Source organism: Rhodamnia argentea, chromosome 2, assembly GCF_020921035.1.
Source record: "Rhodamnia argentea isolate NSW1041297 chromosome 2, ASM2092103v1, whole genome shotgun sequence".
Lineage (NCBI taxonomy): Eukaryota > Viridiplantae > Streptophyta > Magnoliopsida > Myrtales > Myrtaceae > Rhodamnia > Rhodamnia argentea.
The window spans coordinates 7,895,425-7,910,442 of record NC_063151.1 but is presented as its reverse complement, the minus strand read 5'-3'; the positions used below and the strand labels follow the sequence as shown (position 1 = coordinate 7,910,442).

The 15,018-nt window shown below is 41.5% G+C and overlaps 4 protein-coding genes across 10 annotated transcripts in view; 3 read left to right on the top strand and 1 right to left on the bottom strand.

Annotated features, from left to right (window-relative positions):
- Positions 1-3,484, top strand: part of LOC115738576 (elongation factor 2) — a 4,274-nt gene extending 790 nt beyond the window's left edge. Inside the window, exons 2-4 of one of the 2 annotated variants that reach the window (XM_030671211.2) lie at positions 257-306; positions 414-501; positions 709-3,484. In XM_030671211.2, the coding sequence (XP_030527071.1) occupies positions 304-306; positions 414-501; positions 709-3,149 (2,532 nt within the window). In that variant the 5' untranslated portion in view covers positions 257-303 and the 3' untranslated portion in view covers positions 3,150-3,484. Of the gene's footprint in view, positions 1-255; positions 307-413; positions 502-708 lie in introns of both variants that reach the window. The other variant, XM_030671215.2, reaches the window with a different exon arrangement.
- LOC115738582 (transcription factor JUNGBRUNNEN 1) overlaps positions 1-4,155 on the top strand; it is a 19,253-nt gene extending 15,098 nt beyond the window's left edge. Inside the window, exon 5 of the transcript XR_007197441.1 lies at positions 4,039-4,155. The gene's annotated coding sequence lies outside the window, so the exon portion shown is untranslated. The remainder of the gene's footprint in view (positions 1-4,038) is intronic.
- On the bottom strand, positions 4,073-15,018 carry LOC115738579 (KRR1 small subunit processome component homolog). Of its 4 annotated transcripts, none has more exons than XM_048274274.1 (12): positions 14,967-15,018; positions 7,270-7,533; positions 7,061-7,171; positions 6,873-6,941; positions 6,142-6,198; positions 5,868-5,906; positions 5,661-5,765; positions 5,500-5,582; positions 5,314-5,395; positions 4,888-5,031; positions 4,700-4,774; positions 4,073-4,528 (listed from the first exon to the last, which is right to left on the bottom strand). In XM_048274274.1, exons 2-12 carry the CDS (start codon positions 7,528-7,530, stop codon positions 4,394-4,396), a joined length of 1,161 nt encoding a protein of 386 aa, XP_048130231.1. In that variant the 5' UTR covers positions 7,531-7,533; positions 14,967-15,018; the 3' UTR covers positions 4,073-4,393. The 4 variants fall into 4 exon arrangements, with proteins under 4 accessions (XP_048130231.1, XP_048130230.1, XP_048130229.1 ...); XM_048274273.1 differs by having other exon boundaries at positions 14,971-14,990; XM_048274272.1 differs by having other exon boundaries at positions 7,270-7,542; positions 14,968-14,989.
- On the top strand, positions 7,775-12,423 carry LOC115738578 (UBP1-associated protein 2A-like). Of its 3 annotated transcripts, none has more exons than XM_048274271.1 (2): positions 7,775-9,399; positions 10,944-11,173. In XM_048274271.1, exon 1 carries the CDS (start codon positions 7,935-7,937, stop codon positions 9,387-9,389), a length of 1,455 nt encoding a protein of 484 aa, XP_048130228.1. In that variant the 5' UTR covers positions 7,775-7,934; the 3' UTR covers positions 9,390-9,399; positions 10,944-11,173. The 3 variants fall into 3 exon arrangements, with proteins under 3 accessions (XP_048130228.1, XP_030527079.1, XP_030527077.1); XM_030671219.2 differs by lacking the exon at positions 10,944-11,173 and adding an exon at positions 9,569-9,714; XM_030671217.2 differs by lacking the exon at positions 10,944-11,173 and adding an exon at positions 12,080-12,423 and having other exon boundaries at positions 7,776-9,399.

Below are 15,018 nucleotides of genomic sequence, written 5' to 3'. Positions count from 1 at the left end.
GCTGGATCTTAAAGCTGCAGCTTTTCTAGCTGTAGTAGAATTTCTTTAGTAAGAGACAGTTCCAATGGCACTTCTCAAGAAGAATTGTGTTGACGTCCCTAGTGAGCACTTTGATGTTAGATCATGTCGGAAGTAAAAGCGAGTGTATGGAGATACATTTTGCATGTGGTTCTGGGACTTTTGCTTTTCCTATTTATTACTCTGCACATTATCATTTCCTGGTTCACCAAATGTCGTTTGATCCTCAACTTTGCAGATTTCTTCTATTTTTTGTGGAGGAGTGCCTTTTAAGTACCAGTCAAAATGGTGAGTTTGGTGTCAATTGATTGTTTTTCTGAAAAAAAAAAAGTCCAGAATATGTTGATGTTTCTGTTGGCATGCACGACTGAATACTATCTTTTTGGTGGGTGCAGGTGAAGTTCACGGCTGATGAGCTCCGAAGAATCATGGACTACAAGCACAACATACGGAATATGTCTGTCATAGCCCATGTTGATCATGGTATGTTTCCAGTTGTCAATTGTTTTGACAGCATGGATTAAATCTGCTTGACAATTAACTAGTTTTTCAATCAATTTCATGAATTATCTCATGTTTCATAAGTTGTATCTTTGTATTTGGACGAGGTTCTGTGGACTCAACGTAGTATAGCCCTAGTTGATCCTCCGCACTTAAATTGGACTAAGGTGATCTTTTTACACTTTGCAGGGAAATCCACACTCACTGATTCCCTTGTGGCTGCTGCTGGTATTATCGCTCAGGAAGTTGCTGGAGACGTTCGTATGACTGATACTCGTGCTGATGAAGCAGAGCGTGGTATCACGATCAAGTCTACTGGAATTTCTCTTTACTATGAAATGTCTGACGATTCCTTGAAGAGGTACACGGGAGAGAGAAATGGCAACGAGTATCTCATCAACTTGATCGACTCACCTGGGCACGTAGACTTCTCTTCTGAGGTCACAGCTGCCCTCCGTATTACTGACGGTGCGTTGGTGGTTGTAGACTGTGTTGAGGGTGTCTGTGTCCAGACAGAAACTGTTCTTCGTCAGGCTTTGGGTGAGAGGATCAGGCCTGTTTTGACTGTCAACAAGATGGACAGGTGCTTTCTCGAGCTGCAGGTTGATGGAGAGGAGGCGTATCAAACATTCCAAAGAGTTATTGAAAATGCTAATGTCATTATGGCCACGTATGAGGATCCGCTTCTCGGTGATGTCCAGGTGTACCCAGAGAAAGGAACTGTCGCTTTTTCTGCTGGTCTGCATGGGTGGGCCTTTACTCTCACCAATTTCGCCAGGATGTATGCCTCCAAGTTTGGTGTTGACGAGTCAAAGATGATGGAACGTTTGTGGGGTGAGAATTACTTCGATCCTGCCACCAAGAAATGGACAAGCAAGAACACCGGTTCTCCATCATGTAAGCGTGGTTTTGTCCAGTTCTGCTATGAGCCAATCAAGCAGATCATCACTACATGTATGAATGACCAGAAAGACAAGCTGTGGCCCATGCTGCAGAAGCTTGGGGTCACCATGAAGTCTGACGAGAAGGACTTGATGGGTAAGGCATTGATGAAGCGTGTGATGCAGACTTGGCTTCCGGCAAGTACTGCCCTGTTGGAAATGATGATATTCCACCTTCCATCTCCATCTAAGGCTCAGAAGTATCGTGTTGAGAACTTGTATGAGGGCCCCCTTGACGATCAATATGCCACTGCCATTCGGAACTGTGATCCTGAGGGACCTCTCATGCTCTATGTCTCCAAGATGATTCCTGCTTCTGATAAGGGTAGATTCTTTGCTTTCGGCCGTGTCTTTTCTGGCAAGGTCTCTACTGGTCTGAAGGTCAGGATCATGGGTCCCAACTATGTCCCGGGTGAGAAGAAGGATTTATATGTCAAGAGTGTCCAGAGAACTGTTATTTGGATGGGAAAGAGGCAGGAGACTGTTGAGGATGTGCCATGTGGTAACACTGTGGCTATGGTTGGTCTTGATCAGTTTATCACAAAGAATGCAACTTTGACAAATGAGAAAGAAGTCGATGCCCACCCGATCCGTGCCATGAAATTCTCTGTCTCCCCTGTCGTGCGTGTTGCTGTTCAGTGCAAGGTGGCTTCTGACCTTCCCAAGCTCGTTGAAGGACTTAAGCGTTTGGCCAAGTCAGATCCTATGGTGGTATGTAGCATTGAGGAATCTGGGGAACACATTATTGCTGGTGCTGGGGAACTCCATCTGGAAATTTGCCTGAAGGATTTGCAGGACGACTTCATGGGCGGAGCTGAGATTGTGAAGTCTGATCCAGTCGTGTCTTTCCGTGAAACTGTCTTGGAGAAATCATGCCGTACTGTCATGAGCAAGTCGCCCAATAAGCATAACAGGTTGTACATGGAGGCTCGACCTTTGGAGGAGGGGCTTGCTGAGGCCATTGATGATGGCCGTATTGGTCCTAGGGATGATCCCAAGGCTCGCTCGAAGATCTTGTCTGAGGAGTTTGGCTGGGATAAAGATCTTGCGAAGAAGATTTGGTGCTTCGGTCCTGAGACTACTGGGCCTAACATGGTTGTTGATATGTGTAAGGGTGTTCAATACCTTAATGAAATCAAGGATTCTGTTGTTGCTGGTTTCCAGTGGGCATCAAAAGAAGGTGCTTTGGCTGAGGAGAATATGCGTGGGATTTGCTTTGAGGTCTGTGATGTGGTTCTGCATGCTGACGCCATTCACAGAGGTGGCGGCCAGGTCATTCCGACTGCAAGGAGGGTTATCTATGCTTCGCAGTTGACAGCCAAGCCCAGGCTTCTTGAGCCTGTCTACCTTGTCGAGATCCAAGCTCCAGAGCAGGCCCTTGGAGGTATTTACAGCGTCCTTAACCAGAAGCGTGGGCATGTGTTCGAGGAGATGCAGAGGCCTGGAACCCCCCTCTACAACATCAAGGCCTACCTTCCTGTTATCGAGTCCTTTGGTTTCTCCAGTACATTGAGAGCTGCAACCTCTGGACAGGCGTTCCCTCAGTGTGTCTTCGACCACTGGGATATGATGTCATCCGATCCTCTGGAGCCTGGGTCTCAGGCAGCTCAGCTGGTTACTGATATCCGTAAGAGGAAGGGCTTGAAGGAGCAGATGACCCCGCTGTCTGAGTTCGAGGACAAGCTGTAATTGCAGGATGGATTGATGATGCGATATTTCGTGGCGCAGTGCCGCCCCCCTAGTTCTCCTTTATTGGATACTGTCCCTTGTGTAGTAGCAGTCACAAACTTTTCCAGTTAAATCGTTCTGCTTGTCGTCATGTTTGAGTTTTTTCTTTTGACATTGTCCTGTTGTCTTGAGAGGTGCAATTTCTCATAGGTGGTTTTGTTTGTTGGAGCTGATGAAAGTTGATGGTGCCATAATGTACCAGATCGTCGCAAACTTATATTGCGAACTCCTCCCCCACCAGAGTATTTTTGCTTCTAGAGGTTTATTATTATGAATAAGTTTTCCTTTGTTCTCCATTGAGTTTCTGCATTAGGAGCTTTTTATCTTTCTCGAGATTTTCTAGAGTTGAATGCCATTGATGTCTGAGTCTCCACACCATGTCACGAGACTCATGACCAAGCGCGGATCCACTTTCTTGGTGATTCAGATCAACTGACTACTGGTTTTGAATAAAAAAACTTCATTAACTTAATAAAATCAAAATAATGTTTGAATTCAAATATCAAAAATGCAAGATAACAAAAAAATGGCCAAAAGGTATTTTAAGTACATAAGTAGAGTTTATTATTTAACAGATTTTATTAGAGACCGTTAAAGAGGGGAAAAATAAAAAAATAAAAGAAATTAAAAAGAGAGGGAAAAATAATAAAAATAAAGAATGCAAGAATACCACAATAGATTATAATTATTTCCGTTTGTATAATTTTTAGATTCATTTACAAAAACATACCATTTATACCAAATAATGAATATGATAGAATAACAAAATATTTGAATTTGTTACCGCGATTCACCAAACAGTAAATATAATATAGAAAAATTTTTAGACTTCATATTTGATTATATCCAGTCATATTTTGACTAAAAATATAGAAGACTATATATAACCTAAGTTCTAACAAGCTACATTTAAAGAGTTGTCAGAGCAAGGGTTTAGCTGAACGACATGGCCTCACAAGAACAACGGGCAAAGGAATGCTCAATAGGCATTAAGTTTCTCAATAAATTGTTAATACAAAATACAAACTGCTCGAGGATGGAGCGAAACTCTCCGAAATTGGCTTCAGGACCGTTGCCAAGGAATGACTCAGATTCCAATGCAACACGGTCAGCTGGTCCACAACTCCACATTCCTCAAAAAGTTTCAGCGGATTCGGCTGGAGCAGAGTTGCGGTGCTTTCTAGTGTCAAAAGTCAGCTTCTGCATCACAAATTCTCCGACTTCTCGGACTTGGACCGCTTGGATTTTTTCCTTGACGGTTGTTCTCCGGATGAAGCAATGTATGTTTGTGGGTTTATGCTCTCAATGGACTTTGGCTTGCCAAAATCCTTCACCTTTTTCTGCAGCCATAGTTGTACCACGGGTAAATTAACCTAGAAATATGCATTAACCATGACAGACGTGTGTTCCCATCTAACTATGAAGGCATTCATTTGACGCCCCTTCGAAAGGGCACGCAAGAGAGACTAGTCTATAATGTAACTTCACAACCAACTTGACTCTAGCTTTACCTTAAGGGACTCAGCAATGGCAGCAACATCAGTTTGATCCCCTCCAACTTGGGTAGAATTTTTCTTAACTGGTTCCTGTTCAAGCAAAATCACAATCAACAAGCCCATATACGGATCTAACAAGAGACACTGACAGGGAATTGAATGGCCGGGTCTTAAAAGACTGGGAAGAACTGTTTGAGTTGAACCTCGGGGGGAATAAATGCAGCTTCTCTTTTCCTTTTGTTCTCAGCAGTTTTTTCTGCTTGCTTCTCCTGCTTCTCTCGCCATTGCTTTTCAAACTTCTTGTTGTCGCTTAAGAAATATTCACCACTCTCCAGTTGCAAATCAATCTGGTAATATAATAGGATATTAAGCAAATGACAATATGATAAAATATACTGAAGAAGCTGAGTTCACCACTTGTCCAGGGCCAATCAATCTGTTCCAAAGATAATTAGCAATTGCACAGGGATACATATACATCAATCGGGTCAACAAGCCAAGTAGCCAACAGCCTATGTGGAGCCCTCGATAAATCATGTCAAATTTCGAAACCATTTGTAATGATACATCCTGTTTTTCAGTGTATCTATTATAGCTGAGATGTCGCATATCACAAAGAATAATCTCACCTTACTAGGTGGCTGAGGAGGAGGAAATGGAGTATACGGTTTCTTCTCTTTACTCTTAACCTTCTTCTGTTTGACATTCTTCCTGACAAATGTGACCCCAGATATAATAAAGAAAACATCACAGGAACATTGGATGGCGGAACACTAAGTATAATACATTGCAAACAAACGAAGAGGAAATCATACTTCTTGAACTTCGGAAGAAGCCTATCCCAATTTTCATTAGCCAATGCGGGATTATTTGCAAGTTCCTTCTTCATCAAGAGAATCTAACATAAAAAGGAGAAAGAGAGAGCATGAAACAAGCTCTGATGACAATGATTGCAGAAAATTCCATCATCTGTTACCTCTATGTGGTACACAGGATGCATTCTGTTCTGGATGCAGTCTTCTACAATCCTCCTTACTTGTTTTAATCCCTTAAAAGACCCCATGGCAGCAACAGTGTTTCCCTACAATTATGAAGGCAAAATGGAAAAGTGTTTCTCCAGCACCTAACAGGTGCAGACACCGTCAAAGAGAATGCTAATTGAAAAACAGAAACAGAAAGTTACCTGTACGAGTATATAGCAGCTGGTTAAAATTTCAAGAGCCTGCACACCAAGTTACAAATTAAGAGACATCAGCCAAAAAGAATTATAAAATCATACACAATACTTGAAAAGGAAATTTAGTGTAAAATGGTTAACCAATGGCTACAGCATAAACATAAATCAATCATTCAAACATCCGCAAATGTTCGTTATCGTTCAAGCTTTTCATTTTCGAACACTGAAGAGGACAGGCAAATTATATCATTCAATCAGCCAAAATCATTTACTGATATACCTTCAGAGTGGATGAATTGGGGCCTACAAGCTGTTGTCTCCGTTTAACAAATCGCTCCTGCATAAAGCACAAGAAAGCCGATAAGAATCTTATATGAAGCTAAAAGTTCAACATGATGCTAAGCTACACATTTACCGAGTTTGATTCAAAGAAAATCAAAACAAAGCAGGGTCTACCGATAGTATTTCAAGCACATCAAGTAAGAATGGAACGCATAACCAATTCCCACTTTCATTTTGTAAAGAACCAACACTATTTGGAATCTTCCAACAACCAAATTCCAAAAAACTATAGGAAAGTTGTTCTTCTTTTCTCCCCCTTTGATTGCAAGCCCGCTTAATGCTGAAGCACAACAGTGGTTTAAAATCGTCAGTGAACCTCCCATATTGACATGCACAGAGCCAAGGAACCATAGCATCAAGCCATTGAACATTGAATAGAATAAACATGCATCCATGATCAATTGTTCAACTGAGATATACTGCTTAGACATACAAGTGGACATTTAAGCCTGTTTCTCTGGTTTATTGAAAGTCCAAATAAGGCTGATGAGAACTCAACAATAAAAAAGAAAATTTTGACATTGTTCCACCAGTCATGCACAAGAGGTAAATCTGCCCGTATCAACATGTTGGCACCTAAGAGGGAAGCCTTTCTCTTACATATTCTATGCTTTGTTCGTGACACAAAAGATACATCAGCTAGTACAGAGAAACATAGGCATTACGCACCTTTTTCCGGACCAAGTTGCCAATTTTGATAATGTCACATTGCACCTCATCATCCAGTATTTTTATGGCCTGCACAAATGGAAGAACCGTTTGACATAAAGCTTGAGGAATATCATCAGCTCGATTGCATATTGACTAGGATGACTTATCGAGTAAATGAATAAGGTCGATGAGAAAAAAATTCATACTTGAGGGGCGGGGACACTTCTAGAGAGGAGCTTGATAAGGTCTCTAGCTTTGATGATGATATACGGGTCCCTCGTCTTCCTGGTAGTCGAAACTGTCATCGACCCTTCAACCTAAGCACGTCATAGGATTGTTGTGCGTAGTTAAACCGCGGAGAATCGATCTTTCCGAGTGAACAATAATTGGGAGAAGAAGGAATGAGGGGACTCACGAGGTTGAGCTCGCAGGTGACGCCGTACTCTTTGAGGGCGGACTTGACCAAGGGCCAAGCTTCTTGAAGGTACTTCTCGCGGTACTGAGGGAAGAGGGTGGAGAAGGCGCTGACCTCCAGCATGCCCCCCTCGTTCCAGGACGGATCGAACTTCTCGATCTTCCAGCGGTCGACGTTCGGGTCCTCGTCCCACGGCTTCGGCTTGTCGTGCTTCCCCTTCGTCTTCCCCTTCTTCGTCTGCTGCTCTTCCTCCGCCGCCATTCTCAGAGAGAGCGACGGTCAAGAAGGGTTTCCAAACAGAGAGGTGCTTCGGTTTTACCGTCGACGGCAGCCGCGCGGGGATGCGTCTAAAGGGTAGAGCTTACGACCAAAGTTAAAAAAAAAGGAGGTATGGCTTGGCTTGGGCTTGGGCTTTTTTGGGCTTTCTTTTGGGCTTACTTAGGCTACAAATGAAGCCCAGTCTCTGGACTCCCTAACCTTTGGGCCTGCACGGTTCAGTCCGAAACCCGGATCTTTGCTTCCTCCTCTTAATTTAATCGACCGTGTGTCCTCATCGTCTCACTTCACTGCAAGCAAAACCCTAGCTAGACCGACAAGTCTGCCTAAAAATTGCCCTTAGATCATCTGTTGGCGCTTCCAAGTTTCGTCATCACCGAATTTGAGTAATGGCGAGAAAGCGAAAGCAGGAGTCTTCTCCGATCGTTTCCGCCGAAGCAAGTCAACCGCCGAAGAAGCAACAACAGCAGCAGATAAAGCAAGAACAGCAGGAGCTACAACAATTGAAACAGCAGCAGGAGGCTGCGGCCCGAGAACAGCTTGTTGCTGTTGAGTATGAAGAAGTAGAAGAAGAAGTCGAAGAAGAAGTCGAAGAAGAAGAGGAGGAGGAAGAAGAGGAGGAGGAAGAGGAGGAAGAGGAGGAGGAGGAGGAGGAAGAGGAAGACGAGGACAATCAGACCGCTAATGAAGACGACGACGAACCTATACAGAAGCTTCTAGAACCATTCAGCAAGGACCAACTCATCGCTCTGCTCTTTGATGTAGCAGCTGCGCATCGCGACGTGGCTGATCGCATACGCCAGATGGCCGATGTGGATCCAGTGCACCGTAAAATATTTGTCCACGGCCTTGGATGGGACGCCACTGCAGAAACCCTAACCAACGCATTCAAACAGTATGGTGAAATTGAGAACTGCAAGGCCGTCTGTGATAAGGTCTCCGGCAAATCAAAAGGATACGGTTTCATTCTTTTTAAAACTCGTCGGGGCGCGCGCAATGCCCTGAAGGAGCCCCAGAAGAAGATTGGGAATCGCATGACTGCGTGCCAGCTTGCATCCACCGGCCCTGTGCCTATTCATGCGGGAGTGCAGTCAGCCCCTTCGCAGCAGCAGCAGCAGCAGCAGCAAGTGTCTGAGTATACACAGAGGAAGATTTATGTGAGTAACGTCGGGGCAGATTTGGATCCAAAGAAGTTGACTGAATACTTTGCGAAGTTTGGTGAGATCGAGGAAGGGCCATTAGGGCTCGACAAGTTGACTGGCAAGCCAAAAGGGTTTTGCTTGTTTGTGTATAAGGCGATCGAGAGTGCCAAGAAGGCTTTGGAAGAACCACACAAGAGTTTCGAGGGTCATATGTTACATTGCCAGAAAGCTATTGATGGACCAAAACCTGGGAAGTCTCAGCATATGCAACATCAGAATGCAAACAATCCCCAATCCCTGAGGAATGACAGTGTAGGGTTTGCAGGTGCAGCTGCTGCAGGACATGGGCAATTGAACCCTGCAGGAATTGGGTTTGGCCAGGGGGCTGCAGCTGCCCAGGCATTGAACCCCGCACTTGGGCAGGCGCTTACTGCTTTGCTTGCAACTCAAGGTGCTGGGTTGGGGCTAACGAACTTCTTGGGAACTCTAGGTTCAGCTACGGCTGTTAATCCAGCCATGCCTACTGCTGGTCATGGATTGCAGGCAGCATACGGAAGCCAGATGAACATTAGCCCTGGACTAATTGGTGGAGGATATGGAAGTCAAGCTGGATATGCAAACCAGCAAATGGGTCAAGGTGCAGCTGGTAGAGGGCAGCATGCCGGACAGTTTAGTGGCAGTGGACCATATATGAGTCATTAGACCCTGAGAGGTATGACTATGGGTTACTCTCTATTCGACAGTCTTACATTTTTGTTGAATCATTCATATGTGCGATATAGCAGTCTAATTTTTTGACAGTCTAGTAAGTGATAAAGGCCAATTTTTTTGTTGCTTGATAACGTAAGTGTGTACAGAAAAGTTAATTAGGTCTATTACAGGGGGCTAGGAGTGTGACAGATAGGCAGCCCATGTATGAAAAAGCTTAGGATCCCAAAAAAGGAGCTCATCACTATGTCTAGCAATGTGTTACACCAATTAATAATTTTCCTATGACAGAATGGAAAATTCTAAACCTGTTTAACTGCAATTTAACTATTACAAGATTGTTCCTGCTCTGTGAACTTGCCATGCCCAAATTTCATTGTTTAACTGAACGTTAAACCAGTTGAAGCAAGGACTGCTGTACATATTTTCTTGCTCATAAGCAATGAAACGGGAGGTGAAAAAGAGTTTCTTCTAGCTCATTACAGAGTAAGTGCCTTTTTAACTGCAATTGACCCCTTTGTAGTATTGATAGGAATCTTCTCCCATGTGGTCTCTTGCACAAAAAAGGAGGCCTATGTGAATAAGTGCATGCTTACCACCAGAACCCTTAGTTTCTTTCAAAATTTTGTAACATTATTTCATGGGAAGGCTCTAGAAGTTTTATTGTTGTGTTCCTTTCAATTGTGGGTGAGAAGTTTTTTTCTTTTCTTTTTTTTTTTTTTTTGGGGGGGCAGGGTTTGGTTGGGTTGAAAGAGCCTTAGATTATTTTTACCATTAACTTGCACTCAACATTTCATTCCCATACTGGCAGAGTGTTTCTTCATGAAACAGATGTAAATGCTGAAAACTCTTAAAAACATATGCTGAATATTTCCTAGGTAGAAAAGCAGACCAGACATTAGATGGTGCCTTCATGTGCATGGCATACGTCTGATTTGATTGATTGTGAAGGGACAAAGCATTTCTTTAAAATAAACTAATTCAGAGAAGTTCAGGAGCTCTACTCAGTCTCCATGTTCAGTCCTCTAGGACTAATGCGATTTAGATTCAGCATTTAAATATTGATCTTTCATTGTTTAGTTTGATTGATAAAAGGTGCATCTTTCCTTTTTATTTAGGATAAAGTCCAGTTTCTGTATTCTATCAGGTTATTTGTTAAGGCTGAATGAAACGACACTTGACATACATTCACTTTTTTCTTAGTGCTGCTAATTTTTGCCTTGTTGTGTATCTTTTGTTAAATTTGATTGAGTTAGAATGGTTAAACTGGTTCATTTGGTATAGTATGCTGCTTATGCTTATTGTGCTCTCTTTTCTTCGTAAGCTTTTCCTCGAAAGCTTACGGTTAGTTTGGTTAAGAAACAAACTATAGTGATCATTTTAAGAATGTTATGGAGTTAGCTGATATTCATATCGTTTCCTATGCTGTTATCCTCTTGAATGACCACTCCAAAGTAATAGTGCCTTTTGTTCCATCAGTGTACGCCTTATGGTGTTTTTCTTTCTCAATGTGTGGCCTCTACTTTGTGGTAACTGCTTTATTGGCAGCTTTCTACAAGCCATCAGCTGGACAGGAAGTAGCTATGCCAGTTCATTCTTTTCTGTTTTTTCTTACTTGGGATGCAAAATTAAGTTTTTTATTGGAGCTGTGTTTTTAAGTTAATTTTGTCCAGAGAATAATCCATTTTATCTATTTTAGTTTTGGTTAATTTTTTGTTCAATGGCAAGTTGGATAGACTGCTATTAAAATGAGTAAAGAATAAAAGCTCAATCGGGAATGAATTATGAAATCAATAAGATGTATGCTGAAATGATCACTTAGTGTGTTAAAACATCTTTCATGTGCTACTGCAGCCAGGGAGTGTAAATGGGTTGTTTCCACCTTAGTAATTGATATGCAATCAAGATTTATTCAACTTTACTTATTAAAAACTTTGAGAGTAATCAAAATAAAACTTTTGGGGTTATTGTCAATGCGATTTTTGTGTAATTCATAGTTGTTAATTTCAAAGGATTGAGTCTGCTCTTATGAAAAAAAAATCTAGAGTTTTGTCTATCATTACTTACTGATTGGAAAGGATTCTGCAAGTGGTCTAGCTGTCTTTTAATTCATAGGTTATTATTTCTAATGAAATGACAGTCTGTATCAATTTTAGAGATTGCTTAGTAACTTTCTCTGCACTGTCATATCGTGTTGTGTAATGTGATATTATAGATCTTTTAGGTCAACGGTCCGAATAAGAAAAAGAAATGATACTTTGATTTTAGTATGCATCATGTCTTGTCTGAGAAACTTGTAGAGTATTACACATCACAAGCATAAAAATACTGCCGTGGGAAGGGTTTTTACTCTTTATTTTCTTTTCGGTTTTGCATAAATGGTATGCTTTCATGTTTTCTGTTGGTATTTTGCCAGAAGCTCAGTTTTATTCAGCTGTTTTCTTTAACACGGTAACAAACTGTCTTTTCAGAGACATTTAGAATTAATTTAAATCTAATTCCAAAGTCGCAGAAAATTCAAGTGAGTTGCTCAGATAACAAGCATATTCAAACACTTCACTTTGTTGACAGACAATTTCAGTACCATTTACTGGAGTTGAAACTTCTTTTGAAACAATATCAGATCCTGAAATACTTTTAGCAGTATAAAATTTTTTATCGTGTTTTACTGATTCATTTTGCAGATCCAACAAAGGTGCATCAGTCTTTTAGTACTGCCTTGGTGATTAATCTGAAGTTTCAAGAGCTCATGCAATCGCCATATTTCTGCTTATGATGAGATTGTTTATCATTGCTACCAAGACTACAGTATTTAAAATGTCAAATGGAGCTTTCGATTTTATGTACTTGTTTTTGCCTACTCTTTGCCGCTGTGCTACTTCTAAAACATCCAGTGTTTTCACTTTCAATGTGATTTTCATTAAAAATTATGTAGTTCAAATTTCCAAATTCGTTTTCTTTGTGTTTGCGGTGTCTTCGAACTCTCCTTCCTATGGATATTGTGGGACCTGCATTAATTTCTCTTTGATTTGATTTTCCTCCGAACCAGGCTTGCAGTCTATGTTTTGTAACTCTGCTGATGCCCCCGAATTGCAAATCGTTGCTTAAAGTAGGGTGGCTGGTTCTGATTGTCCTGGGGTGGTCTGATATAAATGATATTATCTTTTCTGGTGTAGAACTTCTGAGTTAGTTCCGGTGTGGCCATTACCTAAAGCTAAACCTTTCAAAGTGCCTAATAGTCGTTATAAAATGTGCTGGGATTTCTGTTGATAATATGATCCTCAAAGAGACAATCTGTATAACAGCAAAGTGTTGTGCTAAAGGCAGTTAATGTTCTGTTACCAGCTGGGCTGACGGTTAATTTCGTGTTGCTTTTCTGTTTATGGCATGATCAATTTTCCATTTATTTATTATGTAGATTCTCTTTTTTTCCCCCCTATATCAGTGTGTAATGTGGAATTAGAGTTTATTATACTTAGTTTGATGCATTGATTTGATGTTATCTAATGGTTGATAAGTATGGACTGTGATCATGTCTCTGCAAGAAGCCATCATCATCTTCCTCTCGCAGACTGTTATTCGCTTGGTCATTCCTGCTGTATGTGGATTTTCAGAAGCAATGATCTAGTGGAGAAAAATTGAAGAAATCTACTATTGGGTCCATGAACTCAAAAGAGCTCATGGCGGAAATTGAGTTCCCATTTTTGCAAATTGAATACGTTCAGAATTTGAACTCTCATGCCTATGATCTTTTTTTCTTTATAGCGCGTGTGGAAGCTGTAATCCTCAATCTATGTGTACGCGTGTGGAAGCTGTCTCATCTGCCGTGAAAAAAATTGTGCTAAAATGTGAATGGATTTCACTTTTCAGAAGGATTTAGGTAGAAGATTGAATTCATTGGAACCTCAATTGTTCATGTGCAATAATTTTAAGGTCTGAGCTGGTGACGCTTGGGGGATGGTTCCAATTAAAAAAAAAATTCCTTGGAGGATGGCCAGAAAGAATAAGAAATATTTGTAAAAATGGCCAGAAACAATCAGAGACCGAGAAGACAGGCGGGCCGATAAAGTTGTCTTTGATTCAACATGCTTGAAAACTGCGATATTTGAAGTGTCCATGACAAAATGCACATGAAGGGGGTTAAACGATGGTTGTTTTTGTCCATTTGAATTGTTATTGTTCTTGGTTCTTCATTTTGTTTCTCTTGTCTTGCTTGAGATTAAGGGTGAACAAAGAAGCTGCTTTCCCGCTTGCAGTGGTTCAATCAAAAAGTTTGCTAATAAGCTCAAGTATTCTCCTCGAGGTTAAGGGTGTGGTCTTTCTGACCTAGTGGAGGTATGGTGTTGAGCTAAGATCATAGCTGGAGGCATTGTATGGACAGGTAAGATAGGTGATCCATGTTGCCAGGGATGAATTCCTTTGCATTACTTAGAAAGAGATGACGCATGGTACATATAGAAGGCATCCACTGGTGAACTTGACAAAAGATTTTGGCATGCTTTCTTGGTCGAAAGAGTACCTGGAGGTGTAGTAAGTGATCGTCGGGTTACAGTATCGTCTCGATGTCACAAGACAATACTGAGTCGATAACAATTTTTGGGTGACATTTGAATCGGCAGGTAATCCAATATCTGCATAGAGGGCGTTTTCTTGAAAATATCAGTCAAAATCAATGAAAGATTCAATATTAAGACAATGAACAGAATATGTACGAGTGACACGACGAAAAGGAGATTACAGAATATGTACGAGTGACAATGAAAAGAAGATTAGTGGATCAACGCGGATACAAGGGTTACGCAGGGAACAATGTCGCTTAACACTTGATAGATATGCAATTCGTGGAGCCTTTTATTCAGATGTTCGGTGATAAGACCATGTATGTTGTTGCACAATGGATTTGGGCATGTTGGTGGTACCAAATAGATTTAAAGTCTTTTGTATGAAATTGTGTTTGAAGAGAGAACATTGGCCTGTGTTTGAAGTTTTCAACTGAACTAATGCTGTTCAGCTTTAGAGATGCGTCATATGCACACCAAACAAGCCAAAAAAAAAAAAAAAAAAGTTCAGGAAAGTGGAAGATTAGGACATGGCAAAGGAAAAGGCATTTCCCAATATGCACTTGTCTGGTCCACTCCCCATAAAAACTGATCTCCTGTCGGTGTCTGGTTCAATTTCAAGCTGGGACACCAACTTTTTCACTGTTTCAGATGCGAAAAAACTTTCGAAAAGCGAATAGGGGAAAAGAGAACAAAGACTCAAGCAGAGTCATTTGATCCTTTGCTGTTTGACACCGACAGGGATGTAACTCACCTTCAGTGCTCCTTCGTATCGCTTTAAAAAGTCCCGAAAACAAGCGCAGCAGCATGCCTAAGTCCCAATCCGGTCTCACCGCAATCTATCCATCCACCTAGAAGATCCACTCCCTCGAGAAATCTACATGTAATGTGCCCCCACCTCACCAAACGACACGAATGACTTTAATGCACTTGCTTTTTCAGCGATGCCTAGGCTACACAACAAGTCTTTACAAAGCACAATGCCACTTGGTGGTCCACTCTTTCACACACAGAGAGAGAGAGAGAGAGAGAGAGAGAGAGAGAGAGAGATTGCTTCTTTGAAT

Bases quoted from the DNA above. Each gene is read 5' to 3' on its own strand.
- LOC115738578 (XM_030671217.2), top strand. From the start codon at position 7,935: ATGGCGAGAAAGCGAAAGCAGGAGTCTTCTCCGATCGTTTCCGCCGAA.
- LOC115738579 (XM_048274274.1), bottom strand. From the start codon at position 7,530: ATGGCGGCGGAGGAAGAGCAGCAGACGAAGAAGGGGAAGACGAAGGGG. The intron at 5,766-5,867 runs GTAACTTTCTGT...TCATAATTGTAG, and splicing joins GCTGCTATATACTCGTACAG to GGAAACACTGTTGCTGCCAT. The intron at 5,583-5,660 runs GTAACAGATGAT...TTTTTATGTTAG, and splicing joins ATCCTGTGTACCACATAGAG to ATTCTCTTGATGAAGAAGGA.